This window comes from Pantherophis guttatus, chromosome 1 (genome assembly GCF_059756535.1).
Source record: "Pantherophis guttatus breed Tessera chromosome 1, ASM5975653v1, whole genome shotgun sequence".
Taxonomy (NCBI): Eukaryota; Metazoa; Chordata; class Lepidosauria; order Squamata; family Colubridae; genus Pantherophis; species Pantherophis guttatus.
In genome coordinates, this window is record NC_142063.1 from 2,656,398 (window position 1) to 2,679,131 (window position 22,734).

Here is a 22,734-nt window from a genome sequence, read left to right on the forward strand (position 1 = left end):
CTAACTTCTCAGTCCCGCCTCCCGCCCTGGAATCGCCCTGTGGTCTCCCATCCCTCGCTCGGCAGAGCCGGACCTCCTCGGCTCGAGAGAGAGTCCTCGACTTACGACCGCAAGGGAGCACCCCCCCCCCAAACTTCCTGTGTGGTTAAGTGAGGCACGTCTGGTGAGTTCTGCCCCGTTTCACGACCTTTCCTGCACCACGGTGGTTGAGTAGATCGCGGCGGGTCGTTTAAGGGAGTCGCACGGTTGTGTAAGCGAATCTGGCTTTCCCTGCGGAGTTTACTCAACAGACGGTCGCCCAAGGGGATCACGTGAGCCCCCCACCCCACCCCAAAGGACCTTCGTAAATATGAATCCTCCGAATTTGGATCACGCGACTGCGGGGAATGCTGTAACCGTCGCTAAGTAAGAAAAACTTGTCAGAATCCATTGTAACTTTGAACGGTCGCTAAATGAACTGTTGTAAGTTGAGGACTTCCTGAAACTGAGTTGGGCTGAAGTTGGCCAGGACTCTCAGCCTGTCCCCCCTCCCGGCCCGTGTTTTGGCCAAGTGGGGGCATCCGGCTGGGCCTGTTTTCCTTGCCATCCTTTGTGGCAGCCCCTGGCGTTGCCGTAAGAGAGAGCTGCAAAGGGCAGGGGTCTCAGTTAGTGGCCAAGGAGGGGGAGGCCTTCAGTAGTGGCCCAGCCCAGCGGACCCCTGCTTGGGGTGTGTGTCTGTGAGGCATGTGTTTTTTGAGCTGGGTTTAGGGAGGTTAAACCCAGCAAATACAATCCTTGGTTGTGTGTAAACAGAGGGATAGATTCAAAACCACGTGGAGCATTAGTATTGTGTTGTAAAGCCTTAGTAAGGCCACACCTGGAATAACTGCGTCCAGTTTCAGTCACCACGTTTCAAAAAAAGTTGTTGAGACTTTGGAAAAAGTGCAGAGAAGAGCAAAGAAGATGATGAAAGGCCTGGAGGCTAAAACACACGAAGGACGGTTGCAGGATTTGGGTTTGGCCAGTCTAGAGAAAAGAAGGACTAAGGGGGGACATGATAGCAGAATTCCAGTATTTGAGGGGCTGTGTTGTGGCTCCGTTACCTGAGCCTGTGTCATCGGCAGGAGAGGACTCCGAGAGTGAAGGGGAGGAGTTGGCAAGGCCTCCCTCTCCAGGACCCTCCTCTCTGGCAATGCCTTCGGTGTCCACCGAAGGGCAAGAGATAGGGCCGGGGCCAAGCACGTCCACGCAGCCACAGATGGACAGTGATGAGGGTAATGAGTCTTGGCTGGATCCACGCCAGCGTCGCAGAGATAAGCGCGCACAACAGAAGAAAAGGCGTGCCCGAGATTAGGCTGAGTCACTGGACCACACCCCACAGGATATAAAAGGGAGCGTGGTGGCCAGTCAAACCTTGTGACAAACAAAGCTGAAAGCTTCCACGCCATTCTGCATTGCCGGACTTTTGCTTTAAGACTTTGCTGGAGTATCTCTGGACTTGATTAATTCCGTAATTATTGAGCTTCTTTCCTTTGATGTATCAGAAGTGGGGAGAAGTTATCTCTCCTCTTTGTAAATAATAAACTCTTGGCAGGCAGCCACTAGGTTGTTGCCAAGTTCTGTTATCATAAGGAAAAGGATTTTGCCAGCTGGTTTGGTCTTTAACTCCTCAACGTCTGTTGGTGTGTGTGCGTGTGGTTGGGGACAGAACAGGCTGCCCCAAAGAAGAGGGGAGTCAAATTATTCTCCAAAGCCCCAGAAGCAACAAATGGAAACACATCAAGGAGAGAAGGAACCTGGAATTAAGGAGGAATTTCCTGAGAGCGAGGACAATTAATTAGTGGAACTGCTTGCCACTAGAAATTGTAAGGTGCTTCATCACTGGAGGCTTTTAAGAAGAAGAGACAGGACGGTCACTGCTCTGAAATGGGATAGGATAGGGTCTCCTGCTTGAGCAGAGGGTTAGACTAGAAGACCTCCGAAGGTCCCTTCCAACTCTATTCTGATTGATGGATTGACTGGTTCGGAGGTGGGCTTCGCATAATTTAACAACCGGTTTGCCCCAGCACCGAAAATGTGAGCGCGGGTGCGCCTTCCGCAGGTGCACGCAGACTTTTGCGCATGGGCTTTGAGAGTGCAGGCACTTGCACGGATGCACGCGGATTAAAAAACGCAGCTCAATAGTGTTTAAAATGTTTTTCTATCTTCTTTTCTTTGTCTTATTTTTTTCCTGCCAAATCCAGTTTTAAATCCAAATGGAAGATTTTTTCCAGGGCTTTAGGTTTGATTTTTAAAGTTCTGGGGTTTTTTTCCCTCTCCGCTTTAATCCTTCTATGCCAATTAGCCGCCGATCCTCCGCTACAATTTTTTCAAGCGATCCAAGACTTTTTTTCTTTTACCTGTGAGTTGGCCAATTTACTCACCCGGTTACACTGCTCCATTCAATTACTGCTCCTACATTCCCTCTTTCTGATCGTGTCCGTTCTGGCTTGTGACAGCTCCTTAATGGCTGCCTTCCTTCACCGACAGGTCGAAGACAAATGCCGGCATTTCAGGGAACTTGCTCATTCCCTATTCGTGCCAGCCAGCGTCTTCTTTCTTCGCTGTCTCCACAAGACAGCTATGATCCCTGGGGATCCCCAAAATCGGCTAGGATATCGGTGTTCTCCCGGAGCCCCAGAATCCACACCGTATCGCCTGATGCCGGCCACGCCCCCCCCAAACACAGCTCAATAGGACAGCATAGTGCCGGGGTGAGTGAGCGGGCCCACCCGCAGGTCACAACTACCGGTTCACCCAAACCGATACGAACCGTCTGAATCCCAACCCTGGATTGGTTGCACTCAATAGAGGGAGTCTCCCATTTTGGCCGCCTCTCAGCCATGGCTGTCCACGAGAGATTTGGGATCCGATGCAATGCCCAGCCTACCTCGCAGGGCTGTCCCAGGTCCCGCTACCACCGTCACAAATACACGCTGGGAATTTTGATCACGTGATCGTGGGGATACTGCGACGGTCGTATATGTGAGGAACTGACTTAACTGGCTTTTTCACTTTGAACGGCCGGCCCGAAACGAACATTTGGGAGGCTTTAAAGAAAGCTCTGGTTTGGGCCCAAGGGGGTCAGATCTGCTGCCCCCCCCTCTCTGTGTGTGTGTGTGTGTGTGTGTGTGTGTGTGTGTGTGTGTTTTCTGTGTGTGCAGTGCGTTTGTGTATCTTTCCACAACCAGGAAGCTGCTCCTGAGGAATGTTATTAAATCCACCTGCTCATAATTGCTCCTTGGAAGGGCTGTGGGCGTATGTTAAACTGGCAGACAGGAATGAAAACTCCATTTGGGGAGGGTCTTTCTTTCAGAGCATGAGGGAGGGCTTGCCCCCCCTTTTTTTTGCTGCTCTTCTTGCAATTTCCAACATGTTCTGGATGGATGCCTGGACTGGACCAGCCTCAAAAGGAGCCGGTTTCAGCCTTGCCGGGGTCTGCCTGGGTCTCCCTGCTTCCGTCCTTGGCTTCTTTCATTGCCCCCCTCCTACCCACCCACCCACCCACCCAAGGACCCTCTGGAATGCAGACCACACCCCCGTCCCCTTCCCCGGCTCGAATTCCTGGCATTGCTGGGGGATTGCAAACATCTGGCAAGTCTGCGAGCTGAGCCCCATGGAAGAGACCAGACTTCCCTGGGTTTGGGGAGGGGGCAGGGAGGCGGCCCCACTCCCCAGCCCCCCTGCAGCCAGGATTAGCCAGGAAAGGGGAAAAAAAAAACACAACCCACATCTTGACGGATTGAATTCAAGGGAGGACTTGTTCCCAGTCCTTCCCGCTCCCGTTTGCCCCTAAGATACTTTATGAGCTACAAGTTGGAGCAAGGCTTAAAATTTTCATGCAGATCCGTCTCACTCATTTAGCAATTGCTTAAAAAAAAAAAAAACCCACAAAATCTGTGCAGAGAGGCAGATTCAGAAAAAAAAAAACAGGCACCGAGCAGACCATATTAGGAGATATTTTTTTTTAGGGTTAGGGTTTTGTTTTTTGCACAGTCAGACTGGAGTTGGCATCGTTATTTACCTATCGAGTCCTTCCGAAGAACCTGGGACAGGGAGATGTTTGATGGTGTTACAAATATCGTGGCAGGATATTATAAACCGGCACGAGTAAAGCTGCCTTTAAGAATCTGTAGAGATTCTCAGTCCATCCAGATCATGGCTGTCTAAAAGGTGGGGACAGACAACTGGATTTTCTTGGGCTTTTTTCTTTTGAAGACGTTTCGCTTCTCCTCCAGCTCTGACTGAATGGTGGGGAACGGAAGGATTTCTACTCCTTGCAGACAGTTGGTCATTTGCATCCTTTTTAGAGAGTCGTTGAGGCCACTTGGGGGTTTCTCTGTGTCCTCACGGTTACCTGAGTGGTGCACCTGATTCCCGTAGTCTGCAATTTTTCCTCTGGAAATCCATTCCTATTCCCACCCCATTCCAAGGGGGTTCATCCCAAATTGTATAGCTAAAAGTCTGTAGAGATTCTCAGTCCATCCAGGTCAGGGTTGTCCCAAAGGGGCTTTTTCAAGAGGCAACTGGACATCGTTTTTTGTTTGAAGACGTTTCGCTTCTCATCCAAGAAGCTTCTTCAGCTCTGACTGGATGGTGGGGAACGGAAGGATTTCTACTCTTTGCAGACAGCTGGTCATTTGCATTATTTTAGAGGGTCGTTGAGGCCACGGGGTCAGGGGTCCTCAGGGTCACCTGAGTGGTGCTCCTGGTTCCTGTAGTCTATAATTTTTCCTCTGGAAAATCCTTCCTACACCTCTCCAAGGGGGTTCATCCCAAATTGTATAGCTAAAAAACCATGACTTGGATGACTGGGTGTGGGGAAAAAACAAGGAAGTCCAGTGGCCTCTCAGTTACATGAACTGGGCCTGGCTAGTCTAGTGAAGAGAAGGACCAGGGGAGACAGGAGAGCATCTTCCAATATTTGAGGGGCTGCCCCAGAGAGGAGGGGGTAAAGCTATTTTCTGGAGGAGGAGGAAGAGGAGGAGGAGGAGGAGGAAGAGGAGGAGGAGAAGAAGGAGGAGGAGAAGGAGGAGGAGGAGAAGGAAGAGGAGGAAGAGGAGGAGGAGGAGGAAGAGGAGGAGGAGGAGAAGAAGAAGAAGGAGAAGAAGGAGAAGGAGGAGAAGGAGGAGAAGGAGGAGGAGGAAGAGGAGGAGGAGGAGGAGGAGGAGGAGGAGGAGGAGAAGAAGAAGAAGAAGAAGAAGAAGAAGAAGAAGAAGAAGAAGAAGAAGAAGAAGAAGAAGAAGAAGTAGTAGTAATAGTAATAGTAATAGTAATAGTAATAGTAATAGTAATAGTAGTAGTAGTCTGGATAGTGGATGTGGCAGTGCCTGGAGACAGCAGAATAGAAGAGAAAGAACTGGAGAACATAACAAAATACAAAGACCTACAAATAGAAATAGAACGACTACGGCCAAGGCAAGCAAGGGTAGGACCAATAGTCATAGGCGCCTTGGGTGCAATCCCAGAACAACTGGAGCACCACTTGAACACCATCCTTGGCATTGACAGATTCGCCATCAGTCAATTGCAGAAGGCAGCTCTACTGGGAACTGCTTCCATCCTGCGACAATCTCTGTAACCCCATCAAACATCCAGATCTGCCTATCCCAGGTCCTTGGTAAGGACTCAATAGATAGACAAAAATGCCAAACTCAGGCCAAACATCTGGCTGACTGTGCGCTGAATAGTAATAGTAATAAATTATTAAACGAGGCATTTTCCAGGGCGATTCCCTTTCACCCCTACTTTTTATACTCTCAATGCTACCACTGACAATCATTTTGAAGAAGATGAACTGTGGATACGAACTTGCAAAGAAAGGACTGAAAATCTCGCACTTGATGTACATGGACGATTTGAAGCTGTTTGGTAAAACAAAAGCTGAACTGAATTTATTAATTGAAAACACAAAAGAATTCAGCCAAGACATCGGTATGCAGTTTGGAATTGACAAATGTGCAACAATAGCAACCAAAGCAGGCAAGATCATAGAAGAGGATGGAATAGAACTAGAGAATGAAGAAATGATAAAGGCAGTAAAATCAGAAGAAGGCTACAAGTACTTGGGGATTTTAGAAGCCTCTGACTTAATGCATAATAAAGTCAAGGAATTAACTTCAGCCAAGTACATTCGGCGAATTTGTAAGATTTTAATGTCCAAATTGAGTGGAGGAAACATCATAAAAGCCATAAATACCTGGGCTATACCTGTGATTAGATACTCTGCAGGAATAATTGACTGGACCCAGATGGAGTTAGACAACTTGGACAGAAAAACAAGGAAGCTTATGACAATGAATCATGCCTTGCACCCTAAAAGTGATGTTGACCGATTATATTTACCAAGAGCAGAGGGTGGTCGAGGACTCCTACAAGTAAAGCAGACGGTGGAAGAAGAAAAATGCAGCTTGAATGGTTACATCCAGAAAAGTGAAGAACCAATGATTAAGGAAGTAAATAAAGGAGGCCTTTTAAAGACAACTAAAACAAAAGCAGAATATAAGGAAGAAGTAATTGAGCAGCGAGCTGAAAATTGGAAAAGCAAAGCTCTGCATGGCCAATACTTGAAAAGTATTGAAGGCAAAGCTGACCAGAAACTAACTTGGAACTGGTTAAGATCAGGAGTACTGAAAAAAGAAACAGAAAGCTTTATTTTGGCAGCTCAAGAACAAGCCCTAGCCACAAACTGCATGAAGGCAAAAATTCAACATGTTACCACCAACAGCAAATGCTGCCTCTGTAATGAGAAAGAAGAGACAGTCGACCACCTGATCAGTGGGTGCAGCAAAATTTCACAAACTGACTACCTACAACGCCATGATCGTGTTGCTGAGATCATTCACTGGAAATTGTGCCAGAAGTTTGGATTTGAGTACAGCAAAAACCACTGGGAACATCAGGTTGAGAAAGTTCTAGAGAATGAGAAACTCAAGATCTTGTGGGACTTCAGGATTCAGACTGACAGGCACTTGGTCCACAACACACCTGACATAACAATAGTTGAAAAGAAAAAAGTATGGTTCATTGACATTGCAATACCTGGTGATGCACGGATTGAAGATAAGCAGCAAGAAAAAATCACAAAGTACCGGGACTTGCAAATTGAAGTTGAGCGACTGTGGAAAAAGAAATCGTGTGTTGTCCCGATTGTAATTGGAGCCCTCGGAGCAATACCCAAAGGGCTACCCCGCTATTTAGAAATCCTAAATTTGCCGGACTTGAACATTTTGACTCTACAAAAACCCACCTTACTCGGAACAGCTGACATCCTCCGACGATACCTTAACAGTTCCTAGGTCCTTGGTTAGGACTCGAGCTGCTGAGCTGTTAACCAGCCTCAAAGGCTGTGAATCTCACTAAAGATTAACCAATAATAATAATACACGGCTATGGATGAAACATGTGACAGTGATACCCATTGTCATCGGGACACTTGGTACCATGTCCAAGAATTTTATAACATACATCAGCAAATTGTAGCTTCCTGCAATAACACCAGCGGAACTGCAAAAAACTGCGCTTCTCGGAACATTGTACACCTTAAGAAGGTACTTGGTTGATATCTAGGATGCTGGCAGCAACCTGTATCAACCATTAGCACCAGTCAATGGTATTTGTGATGCATTTTTGAATGTTCAGTTGACTGAGTTTCATATTTAATGAATAAATTAATAAATTAATAATAATAATAATAATAATAATAATAATCGTATATTTTAAGAAGATACTTGGTTGATATCTAGGACGCTGGCAGCAACCCATATCAACCATTAGCACCAGTCAATGGTATTTGTGATGCATTTTTGAATGTTCAGTTGACTGAGTTGCCAATAGTCACTCATTGCCAATAGTCACTCATTGCCAATAGTCACTCATTGCATTACGGTGTGGTATGCTGGCTTGACAGCTGCAGATAGAAAGATGTTACAGAGAGTGGTGAGCACAGCACATAACATGAGCCCTGATACCACTAGGGCTCGCTGCCTGTTGTGACCCAGGCTTACTAAATCATTACAATACACAATTAGTCCCAAAAAAACCTATTTTATTGTAACAGCTGAGAATTACGTTCATTTCCAGCTGAGTCCCAATTAATTGCAAAACAAATCCTTCGGAAGATCACCAACCTTTATCTTCCTTGACACCCTGCCAAAGGCCTTACTTGGCAAAGCCCCACGAAGTTCAGAAACAAACAAGAGATGCCGACTGGAAACAGAGTTAGCAATGTTGCTTTCCTGAAAAAGGCCCAAGTGCGTTTCTTTCTTTTTTAACCCTTATGGGAGGAGCCAATCATCTCCTGGCCTTACTCCCGAGTCGTCCCTTTTGCTTTAGCTGCTCTTGCCTTCTGACAGCTCTGCGCATGCATGCACTAGGAACAGGCTCCTCCTGTGCTTCTGCCTCGCTGCTGTCTGACTCTGGGAGCTCCGGAGTCCATGCATTGCTCCCAGATGGCCCTGGCCCCATCTCTGCCTCCGACGCAGAGCCCTTGGCCGAGCCTTCCCCAGACTCCAGGATTGGCCCATGTCCCCCCCCCCAGCCTCCTCACTGTCCGACTCCATTGCCAGCTCCGCAAGCTGCTGGCGGACCACAACACTGCCTTAGAAGAGTGAGGAAAATCCTCAGGGATGACTCACACACTGGTCAGCGCTTCTTTATTCTCCTACCATCGGGAAGGAGCTATAGAAGCATAGGCAGCCACACAAACAGGCTGAAGAACAGTTTTTAAGCACCTGATGGAAAGACAAGAAGCAATGGGTGGAAACTGACCAAGGAGAGATTCAACCTGGAAATAAGGAGAAATTTCCTGACAGTGAGAACAATTAATCAGTGGAACAACTTCTCTCCAGTAGTTGTGAATGCTCCAACACTGGAAGTTTTTAAGAAGATGTTGGATAACCATTTGTCTGAAGTGGTGTAGGGTTTCCTGCCTGAGTAGGGGGTTGGACTAGAAGACCTCCAAGGTCCCTTCCAACTCTGTTATTCTATTCTATTCTATTCTATTCTATTCTATTCTATTCTATTCTATTCTATTCTATTCTATTCTATTCTATTCTATTCCATTAATTCGAACTGCCAAATTGCAGGCAGCCGGCAGGCAGCAGAAGTAGCCTGCAGTACTGCCCTCTAACCACTGTGCCCCCGTGGCTCATTACGTTGACAGCAGACCTTCCAAAGGCGATGGAAGATTTACAGGCCGTATCACGCACAAATGCACACACACGCAAACACAAGCAGACTTTTTCCTCACCTCCTAGAGAACCACAGTTCGGAGAGAGTTGTCCGCTGGAGCAGGTGCACATATTCGGCCGCGAACAGAAGCCGTCCCCGCAGGAGTTCCGGCAAATGGCTGTTGGGAAAGGAAAAGGACCTGAGTCCCAGAGGGTGGGAAAGGGGTCTCCCCTGAGCCCAAGAAGTGAGGAGTGGTCCTGAACCGGGTTTCACCCCACACATTCGTGCCCCCCACCCCCAAGAAAGGCTGGGTCGGTCTGGGATGGTTGAAAATGGTCTAAGGTGCGGTTGTTTGAAGAAGGCTCCACACCAGGGGTGAAATGCTCCCAGTTCAGACCGGATCGCCCGATCCGGTAGCGATGGAGGCGGGTGGTTCGGAGAACCGGTAGCAAAAATCCCTGCCCCCCCTCCCCCATGCCCAGCTGAGCCGCACAGTCATCAGAGGCTTTTTTTTTTTTTTTTACTTTTAAAAGCATTTTTTCTACAACCTCTTTGGCCGAAAAAATGCTTTTAAAAGTAAAAAAAAAAAAGCCTCTGATGATCGCGCAGCTCAGCTGGGATCCTCAGAGGCTTTTAAGAGCATTTTTTCTACAACTTCTTCAGAGGTTGTAGAAAAAATGCTTTCAAAGCCTCTGAGGATCCCAGCTGAGTTGCCTGATGGGAAGAGGCTTTTTTTCTTTTAAAAGGCTCTGACGATCCCAGTTGAGTTGCCTGATCGTCAGAGGCATTTAAAAGAAAAAAAGCCTCCGCCGATCAGGCAACTCAGCTGGGATCGTCAGAGCCTTTTGAAAGCATTTTTTACAGCCTCTTCGCAGAAGAGGTTGTAGAAAAAATGGTTTTAAAAGTTTAAAAAAAAAATTGGCCATGCCCACCCAGTCACATTACCCCCCCACCCCACTAAGCCACACCCACAGAACCAGTAGTAACAAATTTTAGATTTCACCACTGCATGGTCGTCCAGGGAGAGCAGAAAAGCCGTTCTGCAGACACCAGGGTTCAAATGCTGAGATCCTTTTCCTTTTCCCTTTCCTTTCCTTTCCCCTTTCCCCTTCCCCTTTTCTTCTTTCCTCTTCCCCTTCTCTTCTTTCCTTTCCTTTCCTTTCCTTTTTTTCCTTTCTTTTCCCCTTCCCCTTCTCTTCTTTCCTTTCCTTTTTTTCCCTTTCCTTTCCCCTTCCCCTTCTCTTCTTTCCTTTCCTTTCCTTCCGCTTCCTCTTTTCTTCTTTCCTTTCCTTTCCTTTTTTCCCCTTTCCTTTCCCCTTCCCCTTCTCTTCTTTCCTTTCCTTTCCTTTTTTTCCTTTCTTTTCCCCTTCCCCTTCTCTTCTTTCCTTTCCTTTTTTCCCTTTCCTTTCCCCTTCCCCTTCTCTTCTTTCCTTTCCTTTCCTTCCGCTTCCTCTTTTCTTCTTTCCTTTCCTTTCCTTTTTTCCCCTTTCCTTTCCCCTTCCCCTTCTCTTCTTTCCTTTCCTTTCCTTTTTTTCCTTTCTTTTCCCCTTCCCCTTCTCTTCTTTCCTTTCCTTTTTTTCCCTTTCCTTTCCCCTTCCCCTTCTCTTCTTTCCTTTCCTTTCCTTCTCCTTCCCCTTTCTTCTTTCCTTTCCCTTCCCCTTTTCTTCTTTCCTTTCCTTTCTTTTTCTTTCCTTTCCCTTTCTCCTCCTCTTCTTTCCTTTCCTTTCCTTCTCCTTTCTCCTTTCCTCTCCTTCCCCTTCCCCTTTTCTTCTTTCTTTTCCTTTCCTTTCCTTTCTTTTTCTTTTCTTTCCCCTTCTCCTTCTCTTCTTTCCTTTCCTTTCCTTTCCTTCCCCTTCCCTTCTTTCTTTTCTTTTCCTTTCCTTTCCTTTCTTTTTCTTTCCTAAAGTCATCCAGCTGGCATTCATTGGTAAGGCGGGACTTGAACTCACGGTCTCCCACTTTCTAACCTGATGCCTTAACCACCAGATCAAAGTAGCAAACCGATTGACAGGGGCTCTCTGGACCATCTTCTATGATTTAAGAGATTAAAACATGGTCCTTTATCCACCTTGTTCTGATCTGGTGGATATTTCTACAGGTTTTTTTTTTTAAAAAAAAAACTTTAGAAAATGATTCTGCATTTCTGATGCAGTGAAAAGTGCGGCCAGGAGAGGGTCTTCCGGAGAAGAGACGACAGCCCCCTCCCCATTTATACTCACGGACGATGCACTGGTTGCCCCCAGGGAGAGTTTTCCAGCCCGGACAGCAATACGAGTGATATCTGGATCCACAGACGTTAGGCCTGAAATGCAACCGGCAGATTAAGGAAAAGATTTTGCACCAAAGATTCAGAAGACACCAAAACGCTGCCATGAACCGGGAAGCACCTGAAGGCAGGACAAGAAGCCAGAAGCAACCAGGAACTGAGGAGAAACTTCCTGACAGCGAGGACAATTAACCAGCGGAACAACTTGCCACCAGAAGTTGTAAATGCTCCAACGCTGAAGGTTTTACAGAAGAGATTGGACAACCATTTGTCTGAAGTGGTGTAGGGTTTCCTGCCTAAGCAGGGGGTTGGACTAGAAGACCTCCAAGGTCCCTTCCAACTCTATTGTTCTGTTCCATTCCGTTCCGTTCCTATATTCTATTTTATTCTATTCCTATATTCTGCTCTGCTATGTTCTGTTCTAATTCCTATCTTATCCCTAGAGTCTCTATTCTACTCTTTGTTCTCTTCTCCTCTTCCCCTTCCCCTCCCCCTCCCTCTTCCCTCCCCTCCACATTCTCTATTCTATTCTATTCTATTCTATTCTATTCTATTCTATTCTATTCTATTCCCTTCCCTTCCAGTCTATTCTTCTCTTCTCTTCTCCTCTCCTCTAGTCTATTCATTATTATTCTGTTCTGTTCTGTTCTGTTCTGTTCTGTTCTGTTCTGTTCCGTTCGGTTCCATTCCGTTCCGTTCCGTTCCAATCTATTCTTCTCCTCTCCTCTCCTCTCCTCTATTCATTATTATTCTATTCTTATTCTTATTCTTATTCTTATTCCTATTCTATTCTATTCTATTCTATTCTATTCTATTCTAGTCTAGTCTAGTCTAGTCTAGTCCAGTCCAGTCCAGTCCAGTCCAGTCCAGTCCAGTCTATTCCTCTCCTCTCCTCTCCTCATTATTATTCTATTCTATTCTATTCTATTCCAGTCCAGTCTATTCTTCTCCTCTCCTCTCCTCTCGCCTCGCCTCGCCTCGCCTCGTCTATTCATTATTATTCTATTCTATTCTATTCTATTCTATTCTATTCTATTCTATTCTATTCTATTTCTATTTCTATTTCTATTCCATTCCATTCCATTCTAAATGATTCATTTTTGACAAGTTTGAGTCTGTTTGATAATAAGGAAGCACCTGGTTTTATGGCTCTTCATGGGCAGCCAAGCTGAAGAAGAGGTATTTTTGCTCTCCTGCCCGAGTCTTAAATTGGCACCGAACATCTGCCAGGATTTTCCTTCGGCACCCTGGAGGCGTCTGCCACAATCTCCCAGACTGCTCATCAAACCCGTGTGCCAAGGTCAGGGAGACACAAGGTCCCACGTGAGAACGGGATCCTTTGGCTGGGCCTTCTTGGTGGTGGCTCCCTTCCCGTAGCAGAGTTGTCCCTAAAGATCCAGACCATCAAAGAACTGTACAAATGTAACTTTCTAGGGCAGATTTGAGAAGTGACTGGGGATTGCATATCCCCCAGAAAGGGTCATATATGAGTTGTCCTTTGTTTATATTAAAGTTTATCTCCTTTCCTCCCTATGGGATGGTTGCTACCCACTAAGACCGTGATGGCGAACCTATGGCACGCGTGCCACAGGTGACACGCAGAGCCATATCTGTGGACACGCGAGCGTTGCCCTAGCTCAGCTCGAGCACGCATGTGTGTGCTGGCCAGCTGATTTTTGGGCCTTTTGGGCCCACCGGAAGTTGGGAAATGGGCCATTTCCGGCCTTCAGAGGACCTCTGGGGGGAGTGGGGAAGGCTGTTTTCACCCTCCCCAGGCTCCTAGAAAGTTTCTGGAGCCTGGGAAGGGCAAAAAGCAGGCCTACCGGGCCATCGCGTGCCAAAAGCAGGGGGAGCATGGGGTGGTCACGCATGCATGCACAGGGGGGTGGGGCACATTGAATTATGGGTGTGGGCATGCACGCATGCAACCCTCTTGTGGTCTCCCCCACTTTTGGCATGCAACGGTTAGCCATCACTGGACTACGAAATCACTCTGATGGGAGGGAGGTTCAAGCTGGAATAAGAAATACAGATAGTCCCCGAGAAAGAAAGAAAGAAAGAAAGAAAGAAAGAAAGAAAGAAAGAAAGAGGGAGAGAAGGAGGGAGGGAGGGATGGAGGGATGGAGGGAGGGAGGAAGGGAGGAAGGAAGGAAGGAAGGAAGGAAGGAAGGAAGGAAGGAAGGAAGGAAGGAAACCACAAGAAAGTCCAGCTGCTTTTTGCGAAAAAAGTACTTTTGGGACAGCAGATATGTGTGGGTAAAGTTTTGCAAAGCTCATATGGTTTATTTTATTTTATTTTATTTTATTTTATTATTTTATTTTATTTTATTTTATTTTATTTTATTTTATTTTATTATTTTATTATTTTATTTTATTTTATTTTATTTTATTTTATTTTATTATTTTATTTTATTTTATTTTATTTTATTTTATTTTATTTTATTTTATTTTATTTTATTTTATTTTATTTTATCATATTTGTATACCGCCCTACTCCCGAAGGACTCAGGGCGGTGAACAGCCAAAGTAAAATACAAAGACATACAAAAGTTAAAAAACTATTAAAAACAGATTAAATAATTTAGGCTCAAAGAACAAATTAAGACATCCAATTTATCTAAAAAACATTTAAAACCCAATTTAAAAGCCAATTTAAAAGGGAGAGTTAGGCCAGACCAGCCTGTTGGAATAAAAACGTTTTTAGGGCGCGGCGGAAGATGCGTAAGTCTTGGATCCTCCGTATCTCCGGGGGGAGCTCGTTCCAGATGGCAGGTGCCCCCACAGAGAAGGCTCTCCCCCTGGGGGCCGCCAGTCGACATTGTTTGGCCGACAGCACCCTGAGGAGCCCCTCTCTGTGGGAGCGAACTGGTCGGTGAGAGGCTACTGGTGGCAGAAGGCGGTCTCATATGTACCCTGGTCCTGAGCTATGGAACGCTCTAAAGGTGGTAACCAGAACCTTGAAGCGCACCCGGAAGACCACTGGGAGCCAGTGCAGCTCGCGCAGGAGGGGGGTCACATAGGAGCGCCACATCGCTCCCTCTGTTACAGATTAACAGAGTTGGAAGGGACCTTGTAGGTCATCTAGTCCAACCCTCCACCCAAACTGGAGACCCTACACCAGTGATGGCTAACCTTTTTGCCATCACATGCCAAAAGCGGGGGGAGTGCGGGGTGTGTGTGTCGCACATGCGTGTGCCCACACCCATAATTCTATGTGCCTCGCCCCCATGCATGTGTGTACGACCCCTCCGCATTTCCCCCGCTTTTGGCACGCGATGGCACGGTGGGTCCAATAGGCCCTTTTTTCGCCCTCTCTAGGGCTCCAGAGCCTTTCTAGGAGCCTGGGGAGGACAAAATCGGCCTTCCCCCCACATACACACCCCGGAGGCCCCCTGGAGGGCAGAAATGGCCTGTTTGCTGACTTCCAGTAGGCCCAGAAGGCCCGAAAGCTGAGCTCGCGTGCCCACCAATATGGCTTCGTGTGCCACCTGTGGCATGTGTGCCATAGGTCCACCATCATGACCGTACACCATTTCTGACCGATGGCAGTCCAGTCTCTTCTTGAAAGCCTCCAGTGATGAAGCTCCCACAACTTCTGAAGGCAACTTCCGTTCCATGAGTTGATTGTTCTGATGGTGAGAAAATTTCTCCTTATTTCCAGATTGAATCTCTCCTTGATCAGTTTCCATCCATTATTCCTTGTCCAGCCTTCAGGTGCTTTGGAATATAGCTTGAGCCCCTCCTCTCTGTGGCAGCCCCTCAAATACTGGAAAATGCTATCCTGTCTCCCCTGGTCCTTCTCTTCACTACACTAGCCAGGCCCAGTTCCTGCAACCGTTCTTCATATTCTTCTTAATTCTTAATTTGATTTACATGCCGCCCTTCTCCGGAGACCCAGGGCGGCTTACAATGCGCTAAGCAATAGCCTTCATCCTTTTGTATATTTATACAAAGTCAGCTTCTCTTTCTTTCTTTCCTTCTTTCTTTCTTTTTTTCTTTCCTTCCTTCCTTCCTTCTTTCTCTTTCTCTTTCTTTTCTTTTTTTTTTTAAATTTGATTTACATGCCGCCCTTCTCCGGAGACTCAGGGCGGCTTACAATGCGCTAAGCAATAGCCTTCATACTTTTGTATATTTTATACAAAGTCAGCTTATTGCCCCCACAACTGGGTCCTCAATTTACCTACCTTAGAAAGGATGGAAGGCTGAGTCAACCTTGAGCCTGGCGAGATTCGAACCTGCAGTAATTGCAGGCAGCTGGTCTTAATAACAGGGTGCTTTAGACCACTGTACTACCAAGGCTCTTTCAATATAATTTTAGTCTCCAGTCCCATAATCATCAACCAGAAGAAGAAAGGAAATCTGGAGAGAGGAGGCAAGATGGAGACCAGAAGAACAGTCTTCCTGCATCTCAAACTCTTGAGAGCCAAGAGCTCAGCTCTGCTGGAAGAACCGGCAGACAAAGCCGGCCAGATGTTGGAAGGCTGGAGGCATCAACCCGAGAAGAAGGAAAGGAGAGAGGCTGTTTCGTTTCAAACGGAGACTCCCTGCTGGCTGACCTCGAGCGAGTCCAGACGGGCGACGGCAATTGCCAAGTCCTTTGCAAACTGCTGTTGCCAATCCAGCCTCTTTCCGTAAAGGACTTCTAAAAACACATTTTTCTCCTCCTCCAGGCCTTCCCAGATCTGGCTGGCTGCAAGAGAGCCTTCGAGGAACGAAATATTTTTCCCACCTTCCTGGGAAAACCCCCTCAAGCGAGGTCATCCACTTGGCCAAAAAGTTTGGCATCAATCTTTGGGCCAGAAATGAGTGGGCGGACGATTTTTCGGAGCTGCTCAGATCTGCGAAATCCGGGCAGCAATCCACCACTTTAGAAACACCACGAGTTGAAGACCTGAGTTGCTATTTTGCCACCAAGAAGCCCACTCCCGTTTTCAAGGAATGTCCCTCGTTCCCCCCACCCCATCCCCAAATTTTAAAAAAATCCCTGCTCAAATCAGAGTCAGATGCGATGCTTCTGAGCAAGGACAGAATGTCGGATAACAAACTTTAGCTCTTGAACCTGAGGGAAGTGTACCCCAGGGGGACAGTGCCAGGGACCTCATAGCCAGAGGTGGGTTTCACATAATTTTATCACCGGTTTGCCACGCACCGAAAATGTGAGCATGCATGCATGCGCGTGGCTTAGAAAATGTGGCTAAATAAGATGGCATAGCGCTGTGCAGGTCGCCACTATCAATTCGTCCGAACCGGCTGAATATCACACCACTGCTCATAGCACCAGAAACCTCAGGAAACAGTGCCCTTCCCCTTTAAGAAAACCAAGAAGCACCAGCTGAAAGGAAAACACAGAGCAGCCCTGCTAACAGAGCGGACAATAGAAATACTTAAGTAGAGCCATTAAAATAAGGGGAATCAGGCTAAAAATAACTCACCCGGAACTCCCCTTTTCCTCTTTCCTGGCAGAATTAACCCCCAGGATAGGCAAGACAAAGCTCCAGGAACAGGATTAACCCATTAAGGAAGGAAGGCAGGATCCAGGGCTATCACTCTAACAGTAGAGGCACACAAATAAATCCATCAAGCTGAAGCAGAAGCTTCAAAGGGGAATTAAGAATAAAAAGCTCAGAATCTCACTTCCAAGTTTGCTTGCAACCCAGGAACGCTGGAGCTGTTTCACTACCCTTCTTGCTTTCCTGAATTAAAAGGATCCCTTTTCTGGCAGCTGGCTTCCATGTCTATTTCTTCTCAGCATCGGTGACTGCTTCCCAGCTGGGACCGAACCAAACCATTTCCCCCCTTTTTCACTACAGCAAAGATTAAACCTCCTGCCGAAATGTGAAAGTTGCACAGTGTTTGTTTTTGTTCCAGTTCTTGGTCTCTCTCTCTCTCTTTGATTTTTTTCTTTTTTTAAAAATTTCTAGGCGACTTTTTTTGGCTGGTATTTTGCTTGTTTAAGTCGAAGAACCATTTTTTACAAAAAGAATACCCTCTTAATTGCAGCGCCTGCTACAAGAACGACGCAACAGTGGGTGGGTATGTCACACTTTGCACAATGGGCCTTTTTAAAAAGGGAGAAATCATTTTTTTTCCCCATCAAACATTAAACACCCCGACAGAATTGGCTTATGGGTGGAAATAAGTAAAAGCGAGCCAAGCTAAGAACAAAAGAAAGTCGTTTCTCTACCCCTCAAGGGAGCAGATTAACAAATACTTACAGCTATGACTTAATAATTCATTAAATAACAATATAATTAAAATGCAATGAAGCAATGGATTAAATAATTCATAGCGCATTAATACTTAATTTTATTTGGATTTTTTTTTTCCCCGCAGGGAGAACAGTCAACCAGTGGAACAGAAGTTGCCTTCAGAAGTTGTGGGAGCTTCATCACTGGAGGCTTTCAAGAAGAGACTGGGCTGCCATCTGTCAGAAATGGTGTAGGGTCTCCTGCTTGGTGGGGGAGGGGGTTGGACTAGATGACCTACAAGGTCCCTTCCGACTCTTGTTATTCTGTTCTGTTCTAATTGTTCTGTTCTAATTATTCTATTCCATTCCATTCCATATATATCATTGTAATAGGGAGTTATATGCAAGTTAGTTATGCGACCCCCGAGCGCAAAGAGCCTGATAGTACAGTGGACTAAAGCACTGTGATTAACATCTGCTGCTTGCAATTACTGCAAGTTCAAATCTCACCAAGCTCAAGGTTGACTCAGCCTTCCATCCTTTCAAAGGTAGGTGAAATGAGGACCCAGATTGTGGGGGGCAATAAGCTGACTTTGTATAAATATACAAAAGAATGAAGGCTATTGCTTAACGCATTGTAAGCCGCCCTGAGTCTCCGGAGAAGGGCGGCATATAAATTAAAGCAAAAAAAAAAAAAAAAGTTTAATGAGGCACTTAAATGTAAAAATTGAGAAGAACTTCATGGGATCAATAGAATAGAATAGAACAATAGAATAACAGGGTTGGAAGGGACCTTGGAGGTCTTCTAGTCCAACCCCCTGCCCAGGCAGGAAACCCTACACCACTTCAGGCAAATGGTTATCCAACCTCTTCTTAAAAACTTCCAGTGATGGAGCAGCCACAACTTCTGGAGGGCAAGTTGTTCCACTGATTAATTGTTCTCACTGTCAGGAAATTTCTCCTTAGTTCTAAGTTGCTTCTCTCCTTGATTGGTTTCCACCCATTGCTTCTTGTCCTGCCCTCAGGTGCTTTGGAGAATAGCTTGACTTCTTCTTCTTTGGGGCAGCCCCTGAGATATTGGAAGACTGCTATCTTGTCTCCCCTGGTCCTTCTCTTCATTAAACTAGACTTACCCAGTTCCTGCAACCGTTCTTCATATGTTTTAGCCTCCATTCCCCTAATCCTCTTTGTGGCTCTTCTCTGCACTCTTTCCAGAGTATCCGCATCTTTTTTTCATCATGGCGACCAAAACTGAATGCAATATTCTAAGTGTGGCCTTATTACCAAGGCTTTATAAAGCAGTATTAACACTTCACGTGATCCTGATTCTATCCCTCTGTTTATGCAGCCCAGAACTGTGTTGGCTTTTTTGGCAGCTGCTGCACACGGCTGGCTCCTATTTAAGTGATTGCCCACCAGGACTCCAAGATCTCTCTCACAGTTACTACTATTGAGCAAGGTACTGTACCACCTGTACTGTACCTGTGCATTTTGTTTTTCTTGCCTAAACAGAGAACCTTGCTTTTTTCCCCATTGAATTTCATTTTGTTAGATAGCGCCCAATGTTCAAGTCTGTCCAGATCCTTCTGTATCTTGAGCCTATCTTCCGGAGTTTCGGCTATTCCTGCCAGCTCATTGGGAGGCCTCCATAAAACATTGGCTAATCCTGTCTGGGCTTGGAAATTTTGCAGGGATGAGTTTATTTAGTCTAGGACGGAGGATGTCCCCAGGCTATAGGCTAGATTTGGAAGATGTAAATAAAACTATTCCTGAAGAAATCCATGGCAAAAAAAAAAAAAAAACATTTTGCCGCTGTTCCCCAGCCAGGCATGAACCACAAAAATGATTGGGGTGTGGGGGTGTGAAGGCTAAAACGTATGAAGAATGCAGGTGTCGGTTCTAACCGGCTTTACTACCGGTTCGCTTTGTGTGCGCGCTTCGTGCGCGATCGCCTCTTCGGTCACGCGCTTTGCGCAAGTGCGTTGCGAATCTGCCCAGCTGAGGTGCGGCAATCCGCTTTGCCGCACCTCTCAGCTGGGCTGGGCGAAAAAAGAAGAAATATAAGATCAGAATAACGCGGGGACGGGCGGGAGGGCCCAACTCCTGAAAAAAGAGAACCGGTTCGGTGACGTAATAGCATCATCGCTACCGGTTCGGCCGAACCGGGAGCAACCCACCACTGGAAGAATGGTTACAGGAACTGGGTATGTCTAGTCTAATGAAAAGAAAGATAGGGGTGATATGATAGCAGTCTTCCCATATTTGAGGGGCTCCTACAAAGATGAGGAGGTCAAGCTATTTTCCAAGGCAAGACAAGATTACAGAAGAATTGGAAGGAACTTCGTAGGTCATCTGGTCCAACCTCCCCCCACCCCACAACCCCTGGAGACCCTACCTCATTTCTGACAGACGGCAATCTGTCTCTTCTTGAAAGCTTCCAAGTGAAGCTCCCACAACCTCTGAAGAAGCAACAAATGGAAACTAACCAAGGAGAGAAGCAACCTAGAACTAAGGAGAAGTTTCCTAACAGCGAGAGCAATTAACCAGTGGAACAGCTTGCCACCAGAAGTTGTAGTTGCTCCATCCCTGGAGGCTTTCGAAAAAGGAGGATGGGCAACCATTTGTCTGAAATAGTGTAGGGCAGTGATGGTTAACCTTTTTGAGTGCCCAAAATGCACGCATGCCTGCAAATGCACGCATGTGCCCCAACCCCCAAAAAGCAATGTGAGCGCCCCCTGCACATGTGCCCCACTCCCATGCATGCATCCCCCCCACACATGCACCCCGGCCCCCCGCACTCCATTTTGGGCCTGGAAAACCTGCACAAACCTGCACCCCCACACACACACATGCGCCCCTCCCCCCACACATGCACACACCCATCCCCCACATGCACCCCACCCCCACGCATTCGTGGCAGAGATCCAAAGACCAGCTGGCTGGCAGGAGGAGCGCGCACGCACGTGTGGTGCAGCTGGTCTGGGGCAATGGCTGGCATGCCCGCAGAGGGCTCTGGGTGCTATAGGTTTACCATCACGGGTGTAGGGTCTCCTGCTCAAGCAGGGGATTGGACTAGAAGACCTCTGAGGTCTCTTCCAACTCTATTTTTCTATGTTCTATGAATTCTGGGAGTTGGTCCACCCATCTGAAAGTGGGCCAGATTGACAGACTCTGCTCTACTTTCAGCCTTGGACTCAAGGGAAGAGTTGAGACTCCCAAGTAAATGGGATGCAGATAAAGCCCCCTCAGATACCACTTGGAGGTGTTAAAAGACTTTATTGGAGTTTAGGGGCCTGCAGAAAACATGTGGCGCCTCCTTGACATGACTTCTCTCAACTAATTCACGGCAGAACGTTCCAGTTTCCTTCTTTTACGTGATTTCTTGCCAAGCTGATGTCTTGATTTGAACTCAACTCAACCCAACTCAATCCGATCCAAACTAAACCAACTCAGTTCAAAATAACTGAACACAATCCAATCCAACTCAACTCAACCTTCTGTCATGGCTGCCATTCTGCTAGCCGCACACCTCAAGCTGACAGCTTGACCTTGGCGATGGGGGTGGGGTGGGGAAAGGGAGGAAAGAATGGAATGTAGGGAGGAGTTGGAGGGTGGGGCATGAGACACACCAGCCAACCCAAGGTCAACCATCAGAATGCAGAGCTGGAGAGCCAATGAGCTGAGGGCCCATTACCCAAACAATATACAGTACGAGCATTCCAGTGGACATTAACTGATAACAGGGAGGTTGGTTGGGGAAAGGGGAAATTTAATTGTATAATTTGTGCATGAAAATGCCAGATCCAGCTTTGCTACTTCTGTAACCACTTTGGCTTTAGTAACGTATACTTTTGCTAAAACAATGAGCCAGAGGTTCTTCTTTCCTGGATGACCAAGTGGGATGGTTGACACCATCCAACCCAAACCAAATCAACTCAACCCAATCCAACCCAACCCAACCCAACCCAAATCAACTCAAATCAACCCAACCAAAATCAACTCAACCCAATCCAACCCAACCCAATCCAACCCAAATCAAATCAAATCAACCCAACCAAAATCAAATCAAATCAAGTCAACCCAACCAAAATAAAATCAACTCAAATGGACCCAACCAACATCAACTCAACTCAAATCAACCCAACCAAAATCAAATCAACTCAAATCAACCCAACCAAAATCAAATCAAATCAAGTCAACCCAACCCAACCCAACCTAACCCAACAAAACTCAATGGTGCAGTTGGTGCAGAAGGAGGCAAGCAAACGTCTCATTGCCCTACTGCCTGCCATCTTGATTGACTTCTTTGATCATCCCTTGAAGACAGCCCTGTTCACTCTTTGCCAGTGGAGTTTAGTTTCTGTAAGGGCGCCCAGCTGGAGCTGGCCCAATGTGGAGACTATTTGGGGAGGGGTGGGCAATGTCTGTGGGCTAGGGGAGGCTTTTTTTTTCCAGGGAGGAGCTCTCTTTGCCCCCTGGGCTTGAAGGAACTCATCCAAGCCAAACATGGTCGGTCCCTCCCTGGCATTTCCCCTCCAGCTCCCCTCAGTCACTGTAGCAAAAACTGGAGAAGTAAAACTTTCCACTGAGGTCAGAGGTGGTGAGAAGACCAGGAAGGGGGGGTGGGGGAGAGGAAAGGAGAGTGCGGGCCCACCCCACCCACCCACCCACCCAGTCTGGAAAAGACCCCACACCCAACTCCTTGCCTTGCGGTGCAGTCAACCTAAATGGCCTTATTAACACGGTGGCCAAAAGATTGGTTAAAATGCAGTACTGCAGGCTACTTCTGCTGACTGCCGTTTGGCAGATCGAATCTCACCAGGCTCAAGGTTGACTCAGCCTTCCGTCCTTCCGAGGTGGGTAAAATGAGGACCCAGATGGTTTGGGGGCAAGAGGCTGACTTTGTAAACTCCTTAGAGAGTGCTGTAAAAGTACTGTGAAGCGGTATATAAGTCTAAGTGCTAAGTGGGAAGGAAGAGAGGGAGGGAGGGAGGGAAGGAGGAAGGAGGGAAGGGAATAGGCTGACTGTAAAAGGCTTAGAGAGGCTAATTCTGCCAACCGTCAGCAGTTCAATCCTGACTGGCTCAAGGCT

The 22,734-nt window shown here is 46.9% G+C and overlaps 1 protein-coding gene across 1 annotated transcript in view; it reads right to left on the reverse strand.

The window, feature by feature from the left end:
- FBN3 (fibrillin 3) overlaps positions 1–22,734 on the reverse strand; it is a 210,627-nt gene that overhangs the window by 176,040 nt on the left and 11,853 nt on the right. The window contains exons 3-4 of the mRNA XM_087893746.1: positions 11,409–11,491; positions 9,269–9,367 (exon numbers count right to left, since the gene is read on the reverse strand). Coding sequence (XP_087749872.1) covers positions 9,269–9,367; positions 11,409–11,491 — 182 coding nt within the window. The remainder of the gene's footprint in view (positions 1–9,268; positions 9,368–11,408; positions 11,492–22,734) is intronic.